The 19,113-nt window shown below is 45.2% G+C and overlaps 1 protein-coding gene across 1 annotated transcript; it reads left to right on the top strand.

The window, feature by feature from the left end:
* Positions 1-3,392: 3,392 nt before the first annotated feature.
* LOC117833187 (uncharacterized) lies at positions 3,393-19,037 on the top strand. The gene is made up of 9 exons (XM_034712612.2): positions 3,393-3,661; positions 3,746-4,602; positions 6,807-8,940; positions 9,898-10,011; positions 10,263-10,443; positions 10,543-10,841; positions 10,932-11,177; positions 14,835-15,691; positions 16,893-19,037. Exons 2-9 carry the CDS (start codon positions 3,770-3,772, stop codon positions 18,889-18,891), a joined length of 6,663 nt encoding a protein of 2,220 aa, XP_034568503.1. The 5' UTR covers positions 3,393-3,661; positions 3,746-3,769; the 3' UTR covers positions 18,892-19,037.
* The last annotated feature ends 76 nt before the right edge of the window (positions 19,038-19,113 follow it).

Genomic DNA, 19,113 nt, shown 5'->3' with positions numbered 1-19,113 from the left:
CAGCGATTACATTTAAGCAATGACGGTGATGATGACATTCCTCCTTCGGAGCACGGGGATGATTATATCGACATGCGTGATAGTAATGATGAGACTTATGATCCAGTTAATCTTGATGATGATGATTATTTCTAATACACGTATGATCTGTACTAATTGATTTATTATTTGTCATACCACTTTATTTTCTAAGTATGTTTTGTTTATTTTGCATCTATTTTGATGTATTACCTGTGCTAATTGGTTTACTCTTTTTAATAGCAGGTGATTGAACAATGGTGGGCGGTATGAGGAGGTTAGCGACGCTTTACTCAAAAGCGACCCGTAAAGGGGCCGATACAGCTGAAGGGTCCGGGAAGAGACCTCGGGGTAGACCTGAGGGTGGAGGCAGGGGTCGAGGGAAGGGTGGAGGCGGGACGAGGCCAGAGTCGCGTGTACCTTTGGCAATGTCTAGGTCTGAGGAGGTACCTTCTGCTCACTCACCCTCTGAAGAGGAGCAGGAGGTATAGGTGGAGGAGGAGGTTGGGGTGCAGGAGAAGGCAGGGGTGGAGGAGGAACCAGGGGGTACCTCTTCCTCTACTTCGTTGCGTGTGTGGTTACGAGGTCCCTCGACCCTCCCAAGGCAACCGATACCTCCTGAAAGATGCCCGCTGATTCGACCCGAAGGAGAGAGGTAAGTAACTTTAGATGTTATCACTAATTTTTTGTTTGAAATGTTCAAAATTACAATAGAAACTAATAATTTGTTTTAATCACATGGGCAAGGGTTGGACAAAGGTTGGTGGGGGTGATCACGCATGTCATGTGAACAACGTCCTTGGACTTTTGATCAAGGAAAAGTTCCCTGGCATGGTGCAGTTTGGCAGAGCTCTCGAGCTGGCGTACATGTGGGCCCCACTATGCCGCCGCTCCAGATGCCCTTGATTGGGATGGAAGGGTATTCGTCAACAAAATTGAGCGTGTCAAGGCCGAGCTGTGAGTAAGTCTTTCTCGAACTACATTACTCAATAAATCACATTGATTTGACATTCTTGAAATACTGACCGGATACATCGCATCTATATGCAGGATTTTTTAAATGCGCACCGAGATACGAGGCTAAGGCGGATGATGTGGCTGACAAAGACGCCAAGAAACTAGTTAAGGACATGCACTACAAGGCGCACGTCCAGGCCGTGATCCCATTCCACGCGGAACACCTTGGAGAGAGGGTCACTAAAAGGGATGCTAAAACTGACCCGAGAACAATAACTGCAGGTAAATATAGAACATTAATACTTATTATTTCTGAGATTCATTACGCTTAATTTCATCTTCTTATATGTCATATACTTGATGATGTAGGTGCCTCCGTGGTGGTACGCCCACGATCTGCAGTGCTGGGCCTAGATCGTGGACAAGTGGTGCGACCCCACTTGGGAGGAGCATCACAATGCTTGCCAGAAGCGACGTTTGTTGATGAGAAGTGCACCACACCATCAAGACAACCTCAGCCTCTTAGGATTCACGGATAGATGGGTACACAAATGCATTTCTTTATTCTAATGCTCAATTCTGCATAATTTCTAAACTTTTTGTTTGCAGTCAGCGAAAAATGCTGGCGAGCCTTGCTTCTAGTTCAAGGCTTATGCTTTGGCCCACAAAGGCAAGGCGACGGCCGGCGTCGCCTACAACCCGGATGACCTGCCCTCAGCGTACAGCAACGAGACCGTCCACAATCACCTCGATGGATACACATCGATGGTAAGGGCAGTCCATGACCCAGACTACGATCCGAGCGCACATGACCTTGATGGAGAAGTGGTCATGAGGGCGGGAGGAGGCAAGAAGCATGGCTGGTTCTGAATTGGCGACGGCACACTCGATACGGCCTGTACTCCCTCCCTTCCTCATCTTCGAGCACAGTGCACGAGTTCTAGCCCGGCGATACGTCCTCGGCTAGACTCTACATGGTTCCAGATGGATGAACTCCAGGTTATTTCTATTTTATTCATCGTTCATTGATTTTTACATACTTATGCATTGCATTGTAACATTGGGATGAAATATTGTAGGCCCAGCTGGAACAAGAAAGGAGACGATAGGAGGAGCTAGAGGCATCCATCGAGCAGAGGATGCAGGCTGAGCGACAGAGGATGGAGGCAGAGCAACTGCAGATGTTTGAAATGATGAGGGGTGTTTACGCTGCAATCGGTCAACCTTCGCCAGCGATGCCATTCCCTCCTTCTCAACCTGCTCCAAATACTCCATCCGGCACTATGAGTCACTTCACAACCTTATAATCACCGTTTCTAGTTTATGCAGAATTAATCTTTTCTCCTTTTTGATATGCGTATGTTTCTAGTTTCTAATTTCTAGTTTGTAGTTAACCTTATAATCATTGTTTCGTTCTCAATCACTGTAACTTAGCTACTTTTAGTTTTCGCATAATTAATCACTATTTCTAGTTGCTAGTTTATTTCTAATACTTGTATGTTTCGTTCTCAATCACTGTGAATGATTTATCTCTTCTTCTTTTTGCAGAATCAATCAGCGGCATCGAATGAGCCTGGAGTAGGACACTCGCAGGACCAATGGCCACCGTGGTCACAGTGAGCCTTATTAGTGTATACTTGTGTGTTTCGAGTCTCTAGGAACTACGTACTTGTAATTCTGAAGTTTATTTGCATTTGTGATTGTGAAGTTCATTTGCATTTGTGATGTGTTGTCGATATATCTATATGAATTACCTGTGATGCATATTGCGAACTATCTATGATGGATGTGATGTTTATTTGAATGTGGTACATGGCTATGACTGAACCAAATAAACTGGTTATATGTGCCAGCTTTGCCGAGTGTTACATTCTAGGCCTAAAATGGTCATCTTTGCCAAGTGTGTGGGCTGTGAAACTCGGCAAAGAGGCCAAAATTCTTTACATTCTAGGTCTAAATGGCATCTTTGCCAAGTGTTTTGGAAAAATCACTCGGCAAACAAGGCATGTTTGCCGAGTGCCCGTACCATTAGATACTCGGCAAACGTGCCGTGACCATTTTTGTGTCGTCACATTGCTTTTTTTTTTTGCCAAGCGTCAGATTAGCACTCGGCAAAGTCTTTGCCGAGTGCCTGATAAAAAACACTCGTCAAAGAAATTTTTGCTAGCACTGTGTTTACCGTATACTGTTTGCCGAGTATAATACTCGGCAAAACCTTCGGCAAAACCTTTGCTGAGTGTTTTTTGGCTTCACCATGTGCCGTGAACACATGGCAAACTTCCATATTCCGGTAGTGCGTGGTAGCTGGTTGGCGACTCGTGCCGCCTTTTATGCGGGTGACCCACGCACTGGTTAATCAAGAAAAAAAAAGCCTATAGAGATAACTTATTTTTTGAAAGGACATAAAGATAACTTTTCTCCTGTCGTCAATCGAAATGGTCGTCTGCGTGTTTTTTTTTCGTCGTCGTCTTGGCTCCGCCCTTGTATTCCCCAATCCCCCACCCGGAGTGGCATCCTCACCAGTCACCGGGCCTCCGGCGTCAAACCCTCAAAGATAGCCACCCTCTTCCGGGGGCTGGATCTGGACAGAGCAGTACCAGAAGGGCGTGAAGCTCCCGCTGCTGCGCGGCTTAATTCCCCGACCTCCGTCCCGCTTCAGGCCAAGAGCAGACGACGGCGAATTTGGGTGAGCCTTTCTCGCTGTCTACTACACTTCGCTCACCTTGTTATGGACACAAATCAGCCGCACTTACGAAGCTGCTGCTCGCAGGAACCACACACCGAGCTTGCAAGCATGGATCTGGCAGCGGGGGCGATAGGGAGCCTGCTGCCCAAGCTGGTTGAGCTGCTCAAGGAAGAGTACGGCCTCCACAAGGACGCGAGGAAGGCGATCGAGTCTCTATTGCGGGAGCTCGAATCCGCGTACGCCGTCCTCCGCGAGATTGGCGATGTGCCACCGTACGAGCTGGACGTGGACGAGCTGGTCAGGCTCTGGGCGCGCGATGTCAGGGAGGCATCCTACGATATGGAGGACGCCCTCGACGCATTATTCTTGGTGCCCATCGGCGGCCCTGAGCCTACGGAAACAAGCCTCCAGGAAAAGGTGGGCAAACTGTTCCAGAAGAGCAAGGCTCGCCGCAACTTGTCTACCCAGATCCACGACATCTACGAAAAGGTCGACAAGCTGGCAGCAAAGCGTGACAGGTACGGACTCGACAGTTTTGTTGCCAAGCCTGTAGGTGCAACGAGCATCGACCCTCGCAACGCGACTCGATACATAAGGGCAACAGATCTTGTTGGCATCGAAGGACCAAGGGACGAGCTCATAAGTATGCTGTCGGTAGGGGGTGACGTTGATATGTCCAATAAGAAGATCAAAATCGTCTCTGTTACTGGATCCGGAGGACTGGGCAAGACCACCCTTGCCAAAGCTGTATATGACCAGCTTAAACCAGGTTTCGATTGCGGGGCTTTCATCCCGGTGGGTCGGAATCCTGATATGATGAAAGTCTTTAAAGACATTCTCATTAATCTTGACAAGAAAAGGTACGCTAATTATTCAGATCTGAATGTTTTGGATGTAAAGAAGCTCATGGAAAAACTCAAGGAATTCGTCGAGAAAAAGAGGTACGAGTATAATCGCCGACCCAATGCTGCTCGCTGATAACATATATTGCAGCTTTTAGTTTCAGTAGCTGCATAGTTTCATTCTTTACATCTTCTTTATTTTATTGAAGGAAGAAGTCCATTTTTAACCATTCTGAGTTTGGTTTTGGCCACGCAACTCCAAAACAAAAAGTCTTTGATCATCCAACTATCAAAACCATTCACATTTGGCCATCTAGCTGTTTTGATAGGCGGTTTCACTTATGCGGACGATATGCGGCAGTGGGACCTACATGTCAGCTCCTTTTTCTCTCTCCTCTCTCTTCTCTTCTTCCTTCTCTCTCTTCCTCCCTCCCTTCTTCACACCGCGTCGCCTCTCATGCCGTCGTCGCAAATCCGCTACCCCAAATCCGCTGCTGCGGCGGACAGCAGTTGCTGGCGAAAGGAGCTCATGCACCTTCGCTGTCAGGAGCCCAAGGGTCGCCGCTCGGTGGAGCTCAAGGGCGGCGCTGCCACGGAGGAGCAGGAGAGCCCGTGTGGCTGAGTGTGGCCCACCTACCCATCACTGGCGAACACCATCTGCCGGCGGTGAGCTGCTTGTCCCGTAGCTCTGCCGCCTCTCCAGCCCGTCTCCTCATGCTCCACGACTCCACCTCTCCGTCACCATCTCCCCCACTGCTTGTCCTAACCTCCGTCAGCTTCCACCTTCTTGGCTATGGGAGGAGCAGTGCTGGAGGGGCCAGCGAAGGACATCGTGCGGGCGGCGATTGGGCTTGAGTGGAGGCCGAGCAGCAAGCCGCAGTTGGGAGGGAGGTGCTCGGCGGAATGATGCAGCGTAGCTTGGATCGGCGCAGCTCATGGGCGGCTTTGATTTGTGTCGGCGAAGGAGCTGGCGGCAGTCGTGGAAACGAGATCCGGCAAGCGAGCTTCGAATCGGGAGGCTGTAGCGGAGCCGGCAGCTCCATTTCACTGGTTGGAGAGAGAGGGAGATATAAGGAGAGAGGGAGGGGAAGAAGATAATGCTAACATGTAGGCTCCACTACCGCGTGTTGTCCACGTCAGCGAAACCACCCATCAAGATGGCCAAATGTGAATGTTGCATGGCCAATACCAAACTCAATCGATAGTTTGATGGTCAAAAATGGACTTCTTAATAAAGGATGAAGGAGCTGGCATGATCCATCTCAACCAATCTTAGAAATTACCGTGTTAAACGTAAATGTAGATTGATTTAAAATAGCAGTAAACAAAAATAAGTAAATTTGCATATTTATCAAGAAGTATAATCAGTTGTATAAAATACAAATATGTTTTTCAAATCCTAAAGTGTACTAGTAGGTAGCCACACAATTCCATGCAAAATCCAGATAGCCATATTATTACTATTACAAATTTAAAAGTAGCAAGCTCGTTTGCACTCAAATGTTACAAAGTAGCTCAATCATAAAGATGCTGTTCATTCATTCCTATCGTTTGCGTACTCTTTTCCCTTTTATTTGCGATCAGTTTATGAGCTGAGAATGCTATAAAAGCTTAGTTGGATGTGATCAGCTTATGGCGCTATAATAGTATAGTAAAATAATGAACTAATAACATAGTGAGATGATGGTACATAAGTTAGATAAAAGATCAACTCTAAAGGTAGTAAGTACATGATGAAATGATAATATAGAGAATGATTAATAAGTTGGACTAAAGCTTTGAAAGCAAGTGTTTATCTGTGAGTTTGTAGCGAGATATTCATAAAATGTATAAAATGTTCATACTTAGTTGGATGAAGAAATTTATTCGAAAATTGTAAATATAAAATTTTTGTTGTTGACAACCTTTTAATTTGAAGTTATTTAGATACTAAATAATCATCTAAAGTTTTGTCAAATAAGTATTGAGTGGAATAAAGATTTCTATTAGGAACATAATCTAGGTGGGATGGCAAGGAGGCATTGCATGAGGGTGGGTGGGTGTGGGGGGCGGGGTGGGGGGGGGGGTGTTCAAATCCCATTGTGTAGCATACTGGCAAGTTATTGTTGCTGAGGTCCACAGAAGAAGCACAACATCCAGAGGTAGATCGCTTAGTTAATCACGTGCATTTCCAAATCTTGTTCAATCCTTTCAACTTGGAATCACCTGCTCTTTTATGGTTGATAGTGTTTATTTTTTCTGTTCGTTATATGATGTCTTATACTTTTAATTACCATCTATTGCGCTCTCATGTGAATGTATAGGTGTTTCATTATTATTGATGATATATGGGACATCCAATCATGGAAATTAATCAAATGTGCTCTGCAAGACAGTGATTGTCGAAGTAGAGTAGTCATAACTACTCGTATTTTTGGAGTGGCCACATATGCAGATGACGTTTACGACATGCAACCACTTTCTCCCGAGAAATCTGAAAAATTATTTTATGCAAGAATGTTTGCTGGTGACGGGAAGCATTTGGATAGGCCATCAGCTGAGACATGTGAACTGTTTTTGAAGAAATGCTGTGGTTTGCCATTAGCTATCATAACAATAGCTAGTTTGTTGGCCAATAAACCAGAGGAGGAGTGGTCTGAGGTATACTACTCTTTTGGTTTTGGGAATACAGACAATTATGATGATGTAGAAAATGCCAGAAGGATATTGAGTTTTAGCTACTACGATCTTCCTTCACGCCTAAAGGCTTGCTTACTGTATCTAAGCACATTTTCGGAAAATCATATGATAGAAAAAAATAGTTTGATATGGATGTGGATAGCTGAAGGTTTCATCCATGCAGAACCAGGGGTAGGATTATTTGAGCTTGGGGAGCGTTACTTTAATGAATTGATAAATAGAGGCTTGATCCAGGCAGAGGAAACAGAATATGAAGGGTACGTAGATGCTTGCTCTGTTAACATTATGGTTCTTGATTTGATCCGTAGCTTATCGACGGATGAAAATTTTTCCACTGTATTGGATGGTCGTGAGCGACAGAAACTTCCGAGGAGCATTGCTCGCAGGTTACTCTTGAAGTGTTTTGAAAGGCACAACAGCAGTCAGCTAACTACTAATGTTGATGTGTCGAAAGTGAGATCCCTTTTTGCCAGTCAGTGCGATTTTGGTGCATCATTCCCACGCTTCCCATGTTTACGTGTGTTAGATATGATAAACTGTCGTGCTGAGGAAGGCCGTGAAGAAGGTATGCTGGATCATCTTTGGAGTTTACTTCAGCTGAGGTACCTTGGGCTTGGCCTAGGTCTTATCGAGCTGCCCAGGAAAGTAAGATATCTAAAATTTCTGCAGACACTGGATTTACGGGGAAGTTTCGTGAAGGAGCTTCCAAACGGGGTGGGACTGCTGACGCAACTTGTTTGCCTACGATCTGATTGCGAAACAAGAGTGCCGGCTGGCTTGATCGGTAAGCTGACCTCATTGCAAGAGCTGGCGATACACCCTACTGCTAATGCTAGAATGCATTTTGTGAAGGAGCTGGGCCTGCTGAGAGAACTGAGGGTGCTACGGACTATGATTGATGGTACGAGTGAGAGCATGGGGAGAACTTTGCTTGAGTCCATAGGCAATCTGCACAAGATCAGGTACCTGAACATAGAGGAGGCTCACCCATCTCTCCCTTCCTCGTTCGGTTCCTCTCCTATTCCTTCAACCCTTCTCTTTTCTTCTCCTTCTCCTTCTTCACCCATGGCCAAAACTTTGAGGGAGGCTCAAAGGGAGCTCGCCTTTTCATTGCTAGGTAACTGCAGGATGACCGATGCAGGATTCGTCACCTGTCAGCATCTCCGTTTCCTGCGTTTGGAATGGATCGTGTTTTCTGGACTTCCGGGGTGGATTAATTCATCACTTGCTCCGAACCTCTCCTACCTGTGTTTGAAAGTGCTAGTTATGAAAGAGCAGGACGTGGAAACCCTTGCGAGATTGCCAGAGCTCCGTTGCCTCAAGCTGCATTCGTGTGACACCAAATTACTAGTCATAAAGATTCTTACTGAGAATGTTGGATACTTTCGGAATTTGAGAACCTTACACCTATATAATACATCTATCTGGTTTGATCCGCACGGCAGCAAGTGCAGAAGCAGCAGCAGGATAGAATCTACTATCATGCCAAGTCTTGAATCCCTTAGTTTTGACGTCCATGTGCGGTTCCTAAAAGATGCGACGACCCTGTTTGGTTTTGACAAGCTGCTTGGTTTCGAGAATATCGGAAGAAGTTCGCTCCAGATAGTCACTGCATATGTGAACTGTGGAAATGCCCGTGCTTCAGAGGTGGAGGAGGTGGAAGCTGCGTTGGTGCACGCGGCTACAGTCCATCCCAAACATCCCACTCTTCAAACCGCACGGCTAGAAGAAGATGATCTGCTGTCACCCTACCAAGAGGTACAAACTGATCTGCATGCACATTGATATACAGAGGAATTCATGTTTCCAAAGGCTGCTGGCTCATATTGATTACTGCTTCCTTAATTCCTCTGTTCTTTTTTTCTTTTTCTTGTAATGGGCTCAATAAATTTTCGTCTGATTAATTACCCACCATATGCTGGTTTGAGTAGGAAAGATAATTACTTACTCTAACCGTCTCAGAAAGAACAAAATTCTAGCATTCAAATTCAGTCCCAGATATAATGCAATTCTAAGTATTAGAAGTTTGTGGATAAATATAACAGACAAGTAATCAAAATTTCTTATCTTTGCTCTCTCTCTGATTCCTTTACTGATTTCCCGTGCGTGTTCATTTTCTAGCAAATGCCCATATGTTTTTGATGAAATAGGAGGGGATTTCTTTACTGATTTTATTTTTTATATAAATGAAAGGAGAAGCAAATGCCCATATGGATGCTATGTACCTAGCGCAGTGGAAATACGCGGGGTTTTCTTCCCGTCGTTACCATTTTACCTATACAGACAATAGTCATCTCAAAAAAGGAAAACAAATGGCGATCTTTATTATCAGCAATGGACACTTTGTAGATCATTGTTCATACTCTAACCCGGCCTGTAACAAGTCTCCTAGAATGTGTTCTTCTAAAATTCTAGGGACATCTTTTTAGAAACAGAATTCAGAAGTCAGTGTTCACTAACCCGGAATTTTCTTAACAGCATCCCTGATTGAGTAATAAGCTAATAAATATTTTACCACAGTTACACGTGGAAAAGTCTTGTAATAAAAAAGTTTATACTTGTAGTAACAAAAAAGCGTATGTGTAATGGGTAATTCCTCAAATTAAGTAATTAGCTGGAAACCTTGAAATCATATATGAAAACTTATTTTTTTATCAAACTGAACTGGTTGTTATGGGATTTTTTGTTCTTCATGAAATTCAATTTGCTTTGTAGGTGACCAGCCCTGTAACCAAGTTGGTGGATCAGGTGAAGTCGATGGAGGTGTCTGCAGCACCATCTCTGCATCAAACCAATGTTGATGAGGAACCTGGAGAGAGTAGCACTGATGTAAGTTAATTAATAGTACTAATCTAAACATTGGTTACTTCCAAGGAAGCAAAGCATGCTTAGGCAGTCACTAAAAAGGTGTAGGTGGAAATGGGTGATTTCCCAAATTAAGTAATTAGCTGCAAACCTGGAATTCATACATGCGAAACTTATTTTACTATCAAACTGAATTGGTTTTTACGGGATTTTGTGTCTTCATGATCTTCAATTTGTTGGAGGAAATAAGATCGATCGAGCTCATGCTATTGCAGAGAACAATGGGAAGTGGAAGTAGTAGTGATCCGCCGCTCCCGCCGGGGTACCGGTTCTACCCGACGGAGGAGGAGCTGCTGAGCTTCTACCTCCGCCACCGCCTCGCCGGCACCATGCCACAAGTCGAGCACTTCATCCCCGTCGTCGACATCTACAGATACCATCCCTCCGAGCTCCAGGGTTAGTCGTGGTCGTAGTTCATCGATCTCCTCTCGATCGGATGATCACGATGACTACATATATGATGCGCAACATGTCATATACTATCGATGCATGCAGCGATGGCCGGAGTCGCGAACGTGGGCGACAAGGAGCAGTGGTTCTTCTTCTGCCCGTGGGCGGAGCGGGAGCTGCACGGCGGCCGGCCGGCGCGCACCACGCCGTCGGGGTACTGGAAGGCCGCGGAGGTGGCGTCCTACGTCTACTCGGCGCCGGCCAACCGCGTCATCGGGGAGAAGCGCACCATGGTCTTCTACGAGGGCCGCGCCCCCATGGGCAAAAAGACCCGCTGGAAGATGAACGAGTACAAGGCCGCCGATGGCGCGCCGCTGCTGCTGGCTGCAGGGGCGCCTGTCAGGGTACGTGCCGCATGCGATGTGGCTGTGCATTTATGACGATGGTAATTAATTATGTATTGATAATTATGGTCACTACTGATCGGCGTGCAGCTGCGGAACGAGTTCAGGGTGTGCCGCGTGTACATCAGCACCGGCACGCTGAAGTCCTTCGACTGCCGGCCGCTCAACCCGGCCGGCGGCGTCGATCAAGCTCTCCACTGCTACCAACAGCAACAAGTACAGCTGGCACCACCACCACCACCCGCGGCGGCGGCAGCGGCGAGCCAGATGCCTGCAGTCGACGGCGTCGATCAAGCTCTCAATGTATCCGAGGAACACGGGGAGAGTAGCACTGAGGTACTCCTGCAGTTTATTTCACTTCGAGATGATGGAAATCCATTAAGTGGCTGCAGGCTGCATATATATTCGCTATATATACACCCCCCTAGTGGCTGCATATACAGCCCCCTATTCTGAGACTAGCAAGCTGCTGGATGTCTACCGGCTTGAGCTCCACTTCCTCTTGTGCTTAACATACCCAATTACCCATTGAGCCTGGTGTGAAGCCCGATGTTCAGAAACAACAATGGAGATTATGAAGAATGGTAGGGGCTCGCGCTCTGGGCGAGCCTCCGCCCAACCCCCAGCCCGCCAGTCATGCTGCTCCGGCACCGTCGGCCCACAGCCCCTCCTCCCTCCGTTGCCTCCCAGCCCGCTGGCCACGCCGCCTCAGCCCTGACGGCCACAAGCACACCAGCCCAGCTTCCCCATCCAATGGTGGGTAATGTCTGCTTCCCGCTCTTCGCCCCGTGGCTGGTGTCACCTCGGTGGTCGGCTGGTCGCAAGCATCACCTCCGTGGCGCTCGACGGCGTCTGGAGGCTGCGCATGGCCCTTAAGCTCTACAGGGGAGGGGGGAGCCCCTGCATGGCCCGTTCGGCACCGCCGTGTTGCTGTGCTGCTCGGGCCTGTGATTGCTCTGCTCTCGCCGGACTCCCCGCTCACCTGCCCCACCAAGCTCTGGTCATTCACGACCTTTCTCCCTGGGTGCTCCGCGGCCGCGGGAGAGGCCGGTTGTCTCGGGAGACCTTTCTCCCTTTGTCAGCCACTGTTGGATCGGGGTCTATGACTACCGTAACGGGTCACGGGCGCCCTTCTGCCGACACGTCGCATCCACCTTCCCCCTCCGATGTGCGCTGGCGCCTGCTGCCCCATCGCGTACCAGTTAATTCTCCGCCCCGCTTTGCATCCTGCACGGGGTATATCTCACGCCAATCCTGATGCCTTGTTCATCTGAGTCATCCACGTCAGCCGCCTGAGGCTGGTGCTATATCGTCATGCTGCCCCGACTACAGGCCCGCCTGTCATCTTGCTTCGACTAGTGCACGGTCCTTCTTGCATGCTGCTCTACCCCCATCCTTACCCACTTGCACTAGCGTCCTTCCACTCCTCCCTCCCCCACTTGTATGCCGCTGCCTCGCCCTTAACCACTCCATCTTCGCTTGCTGCAATCCTCTTTGCTGTCGTCGGTGTGGGTGTTTGGGGCACCGGCTCCTCGACTGCGTCAAGCGCCATCACCATCATGCCTCATTTATGCATGAGCAACCTGTCTTGCTCACGAGGGACTCCGGGTGCCGGGCTTGGCCCCCACTGCACCCATCCACCCTATATCCTAGCTCGAACCATGCCTCCCCATCCGCCATGAATGGCGGGACCACTCCTACCATGCCTGGTGGGCTCCATCCTCCTTTTGGCCGGGGAGCTGGCCCGGCTGGCCTAGCTCCTAGGCCCCTTGTGGGTCCCGAGATGATGCCAGTGTGTCCTGCAGTCGGTGTCCTTCATTGGCTTTCAGCCTTTCACTACCCACCCCGCCAACTGCTCTTCCCCTGCAAGCCTCTTCGCCACTGTCTCCCTTAAGGACAACCGCCTCGAGCACTAGAACAAGCACCACATCGAGATTGCTGTGGGCATGATGGCCAACCCGATGGGGATCTTAGCTTCCTTTGTCTGGAGAGGACAACATGGTGTCATCATCGCCGCGCACCAGAAGAGCTACCTAGACACCCCCAGCAACCTCCATCTGAGGAACAACAATGTGATTGCTAGCCATGCTAGGTTCGTGAGTGAACCACTAGGTAGAGAGTGGTGACACCCCCTCTCGGCCCTCCTCCCCGGGGTTTGGACGCAGTCCCCAAAGTGGACGCGGCAACACAGGTGGTGGAATCGGTAATTCGCCGCCCCTAGCAGTGGTTCCTCTACCGTGACACTGCCTTCTGCCCCTGCCAGGGCCCCAAGCACCATGCGCACCCTAGAGCTTCAAGGTTGGCGATGTCATCCTCCATGGTGCAGAGACGGATCACTCGTCGGGCGTGGGGATCCGCCCCTCAACTGGACGGACATCACGCGTGGATCAAACTTCCCCCAACTGGATGACATTGAGCTGTCCGTGGTGGTGGGCAACATTCACCTCATGCTCCATGCTGGCGGCGACGTCTCCTATTTCAGCCGCAGAGACCAGAACCCACATATGAAGAGGCATCAGGCATGCGTGTGTCGATGAGTACGCTTGCCCTGAAAGAACATCTCTCATTCAGGTACCCGCGTGCAGTTCAGGCAATTTTGTCCCTGCAATGTCTTTCACTGCTTGCCAAAATCTCTTTGCAGAAGGGCAGACAATGGCCACATGAAAGAGATCTTCAACCGCTGCACTACACGCCTTGCAGTGACTTTCCTGCTCCACGTGTCGGTGTTTGAGTTCTGCCATTGCTGGCAGGAAATTATTAAGGGTTCTCCACCAAAAGATTCTAATTTTCGGCGGGATTCTCATTTTCCATAGAACCTCTTCCACCATCTCATGTTACACCTTCCTCTCAAAAGCCCATACGTACATCTCTTCCATACCATAGCTAATGTTGGCACATTTGTTTCCACATGAAATCTGTTGCTGTTGCAGCAACCAATGTCAATTTTGCACACAAAGTTGTCATTGCTTGTAGCTATATAAAACATGGTATACTTATTCTCATTTGTCTAAGGCCCGAGGGAGCCCCTAAATGAGGTAAAGTCTGTTAAAATATAAGTGAACCATTTGTATTGCCCTACCAGCTTAGGTTTTTTAGTGTAACTAATCGGTGCATGAAGCTCAATAATTGTTTTTAAACATTGCATGCTTTTAACTTTATATATGCTAGTCTATCAACCCATGCTTCTACACGAGCTAGTGGTAGTAGTTCATAATAAATTGAGGACCCGAAGCTAATCAAAATTGCTTACATTTCCTCTCACTAACTTGTTCATATTCTAACACACCACACATATAAGTACTGAAGTACATTCTTATAATTGTAATAGATTTAGAGTAGAGGTGGGTAAGTTTTTAGAAAACAGAAAAAATATTTTCTGTTATTGTTAATAATGATTAGAGTTTACCGTATCAATGGCTGAATATTTTTTTATTTTTGTGACAATTTTTAGTATTTATCTATATTTCTAGCATGTAATGTATAATCTAGGGTTACTTTATAGTAATTCAATGGTAGAGATGACTAATTTAGATGCAGATTCAGATGGTTATCTTAAATTATTTTTTCATAATAATACAGGTGGATAATTTAGATAAAATTTGAGGTTACTTTAAGTTATTTTTCACAATGGTAGGATGAGTAATTGCAATACATATTTAGAGGTTACTTTAGAGGATTTTCATAATGATGGAGGTAAGGAATTTTTAAGGAAACAATATAGATTCAATGGTTAATATTTTTGATGGCAATTAGAATATATAGAATTGCCAGCTAGATGCTTTCTCATTTTTGTGAGACTTCTAGGAGTTATATTTTTTCTAGCATAGAATTAATATATAGATTTCAAAACGAGTCTCCAATTTGTATGATTCATCTACTATCTTTTTCCAAGTTAGACTCATATGTGACCTTCCTGCCTTCCACTCCACATGGATTTGCATTTGTTGTGGATGCGCAAAGAGCATTAAGTGGAAACTTCGCTATGCTTTTCAGGGCATGACGAATTCAACTCAGGGCACCATGGAGGCACCAGTTAGTTCTTCTCTGGGTGCAATGGGCTCTCTTTTTAGGAAGCTCGGTATTCTGCTGGATCCCAAGTACCCTCTTCGGAGCTCACTAAAGCACGCAATCAAGCTTCTCGTGGAGGATCTGGAAGAAATAAGGGACGCCCACATGGAGCAGTTGATGGCAGATTCCCACAACAGTAAGGCGAAATACTGGATGGAAGAGGTGCGTGAGCTCTCGTATGATATTGAGGACAGCATCGACTTCATGATGTTGTCGCACAACGCTGCCAATGAGAAGCCGAGATCCATCCATGCCCCCAAGCTCAGGGTTGCACGTCTTAAGATTCGTGGGCTTCCCAGTATGCTCAAGCTGTCAACGAGGATCGTAAGAGTTGCAGAGCTCAGGACTCTGCTGTGGGAGGCAAGCGAACGGCATGCAAGGTACCAGCTTGATGGTTGCGTCTCGAAGCCTAGGTCTGTGTTCTCTGGCCGTAGCAGTCGGATCACATTGGTTTATAAAGTTGTTGCCGATCCTATTGGTATCGAGGGACCAAAGAAAGAACTTACCATGTGGCTCACCAACCAAGCAGAACAACAGTTGAAAGTGTTGTGTATTTTTGGACCTGCAGGGATCGGTAAAACAACCCTTGCTAAAGAATTGTATCGTGAACTCGGTGGGAAATTTGATTGCCGGGCTTTCATACGGGTGTCACGGAATCCTGACATAAGTAGACTTCTTCAGGAACTACTCTATCAAATTCTGCGGCCTAATAAACAAAATCTGTATGCCTGCTCAGTTCAAGGCGACATTGAAAACATTAGGAAGCACCTCGAAGATAAGAGGTAAATTTTTGTCCTGCTCGTGCAACATGGTAGTTAAGTACTTACTTCTAATATCCTACAAATCTTATCTTCAATTGTAGGATATTTGTTAGCTCCAAAGGTCATTTGCAACCCTGAAATATTTGAATTAGCACAATTCTGTTTGTAGGCTGGGCGACAAATTTGTTTGTATGGTGTAGAAGTCAATGATTGTAGCTACAAATTTTTTTATATGTTCTTACAAGTTAACGTCTTGTCTATCCATTATTAAAAAAACAAGTTAACGTCTTGCGTGTGTAACTTTATTATACTACTTACAAGTGAGTCTTACATCCTTGTTAGTTCGTAATAGTTGAAGGTCAAGTTTATGTACTTAAGATTTACCATCATTTATAGGTACTATGTATAATTTAAAAACTTTATACCACTTATAGGTCATGTAAAAAAAATTGACCAACTAGAAGGAAATAGGCACCCAAGTTTATGTACTTGTTTGAATACTCCCTAAAAATACATAGTCTTATGTCCAATGCAGATCTCATAGAGAAGATAGTGTTTGGTACATCATAAGCTTGAACAAACTTCATGATCAAGTACTTTGGAAAGTTGGAGAGAATTTTATCATATTCAATGATTTTATCCAACAGAAGAAATCAAAATACTTAACAAGCACAACATGCATAGTATTATAAAGTAGGATACTTCAATTACGTCTTATATAGCATGTAACTTGACTTATAACTTCGCGTACAAGTTGATTTTTAATTTCAGATTTTGTCGCTTGACTTATAACTTGATGCTCTACGTTAAAAAATACTTTTAGAAATTTTTAATGATTACTTTTTGTACAGTTTTGTATATCTAAGATCAATTTTGTATTAAATATTTCTAACCTATGAAAATAACCATGAAACATTCTTAGTATAATCTTTTACATAAGGCATTATGTTTTATATCTGCTCACAAAATTTGAACTCAAAATTCAACTCATACATGGAGAAACAAAAAAGAAAAATCTAATTAGGGGGTAGATTGGACCAAATGAAATAGTTTAGGGGAGTAAGGTGAGTCTAAATCAAGCGGACAAAGTGGATAGGTGAGGGGAGTAAAATTAAATTTTTGCTTTTTTTTTCATTGCAACTTATGTTTGCAGTGTTTCTATATGCTACATTTGTTTGCATTAACACTTACATGATTATTTCTTTTTATGATTGTTCTGCAGGTATTTTATTGTAATTGATGATTTATGGGAAGCAGAAGCATGGGATATCATTAAAAATGTTTTTCCAAATGGTAGTAATTGCAGTAGAGTAATAATAACATGTGAAGTAAAAAATATAGCGCTCGAATGCTCTGGTTACCACACCGTTGATACTTTTGAAATGAAGCCCCTTGGGAGTCAGGATTCTGAAAATTTATTCTTAGATAGAGCTTTTAGTTCTGACAATCAATTTCCTGATCCATTGATCTTCAGAATGTTAAAAGAATGTGGTGGTTTGCCATTAGCAATCATCTCTGCAGCTGGTCTTTTTGCAAGCTTGCGAGATAACTCAGATATATGGCACCAACTGCTGCAAAGTGTTCTGTCCACTCTGGAAAATCTTTCTTTGGAAGATATGCTTAAACAAATAGTAAGCATTTGTTACAATAATCTTCCTCAAGAGTTAAAGACATGCTTGCTATATCTTACCATGTATCCAGTGGGATGCACCATCTGGAAGGATGATTTGCTAAAGCAATGGGCAGCTGAAGGTTTTATTACTACAACAAAAGGAAATGAGGGAGTTGCAGAGAATTATTTTAATGAGCTGGTCAAAAGGGGAATGATTCAACCTGAGAAAATTAACTACAATAATGAGGTGCTATCTTGTACAGTACACCATGTTGTTCTTGATCTTATTACATATAAGTCTAGACAAGAGAATTTTATCACTGCAGTAGATTACTCTCGGACTAATGCTATGTTTTTAATGAAAGCCCGTCGATTGTCCCTACACTACAGTTGCGCCCAGTATGCAACCGAACCGGAAGGTATAAGAGTGTCACAAGTTCGATCACTTGCCTTTTTTGGACTCCCCAGGTGTATGCCTTCTGTCATAGAATTTAAGCTTCTTCGGGTTCTAATTCTTGAATTTTGGGGCAATAAGGATGATTGCACTAGTGTCAACCTATCAAGAATCTGCGGGTTATGCCTGCTGAGATATTTGAAGATTTCAAGTCAAATCTACGTGGAATTACCATCCGAGATACAGGGGTTAAAGTTCTTGGAAATACTGGAAATAGATGCAAGAGTTTCTGCAGTTCTCAATGAAAAAATGCTGGAAATAGATGCAAAAGAGTCAGCTGTTCCAAATGATATTGTTCATCTCCCAGGCTTGTTGCATTTGGGCATTCGAGATGGGACAAAACTACCTGATCGGATTGGCCTCATCACATCTCTACAAACGTTGAAGTGTTTTGACCTTGGATACAACTCTGAAGACAATGTGCAGAGCCTTGGTGAGCTCATAAATCTAAGAGATCTTCATCTCACCTGTTCCAAGGAAGTGTCTCATGAGCATCTGAAGAGAAAACTCGTAGCTCTGGCCTCTTCTTTTGGGAGACTAGCCAACTTGAAATCTCTCACACTGGCTCATGGTGCTGTAGGCATGACAATGTTCGTTGATCACTCAAGTGCCATATTCTCCACTCCCATGTTTCTTCAGAGACTTGAGTTGCCGCCTATTTGCACCTTTTCCAGACTTCCTGAGTGGATTGGAAAACTCCGCAAACTCTGCGTTTTGAAAATTGTTGTCAGAGTATTGCTGAGGAGTGATATTGATATCCTCACTGGATTGCCTGGTCTCACTGTTCTCTCGCTGTACGTTCGGCAGCCCAATGCAGAAGGTGTTGTATTCAATAGTGGGGAATTTCCAGTTCTCAAGTACTTCAAATATAGGTGTAGTGCTCTTTGCATAGCCTTTCGGGAAGAAGCACTGCCTAATCTTCGTAGGTTGAAGGTTTGTTTCAATTTCCACAGAGATGAGATATATTCGCATATGATTTCTGGCGTTGAACACTTGTTAAACCTCAAGGAGATTGCTGTGAGAATTGGGGCAGCAGATGGTGGTGTCGAGGAATCCGACAGAAGGGCTGTAGAATCTGCATTCGAGAGCACCATACGCAAACATCCAACGTTTCCTATTTATATGAATGTAAGAAGGTTTGATTGGGTAGAGTAAAGTCCAGTAGGATTGTGTGTGGTTTGTGTTTTTGCTGTTGTCTGCTGTGTGGTGCTTATGCTTTCTGTAATGAATTCAGATGTTCAAAATACTTTAAAACACCATTTTGTGGTTTCCAAGTAATGCAAATGGGGAACAACCTACTACCTCTACTAAAAAATTCTCTACTCCCTTTTCTACTGCTAAAAAAATACTCCCTCCATTTATCTTTATAAGACATGA

Source organism: Setaria viridis, chromosome 8 (assembly GCF_005286985.2).
Source record: "Setaria viridis chromosome 8, Setaria_viridis_v4.0, whole genome shotgun sequence".
Classification (NCBI taxonomy): Eukaryota; Viridiplantae; Streptophyta; class Magnoliopsida; order Poales; family Poaceae; genus Setaria; species Setaria viridis.
The sequence above is the reverse complement of the archived record's forward strand: the minus strand, read 5'-3'. Positions and strand labels throughout refer to the sequence as shown.

Excerpts from the sequence above, each read along its gene's own strand:
- LOC117833187 (XM_034712612.2), top strand. The coding sequence starts at position 3,770 with ATGGATCTGGCAGCGGGGGCGATAGGGAGCCTGCTGCCCAAGCTGGTT. Across the intron at positions 10,444-10,542 it reads CCATCCCTCCGAGCTCCAGG|CGATGGCCGGAGTCGCGAAC; the intron begins GTTAGTCGTGGT and ends CGATGCATGCAG. Across the intron at positions 15,692-16,892 it reads AAGCACCTCGAAGATAAGAG|GTATTTTATTGTAATTGATG; the intron begins GTAAATTTTTGT and ends ATTGTTCTGCAG.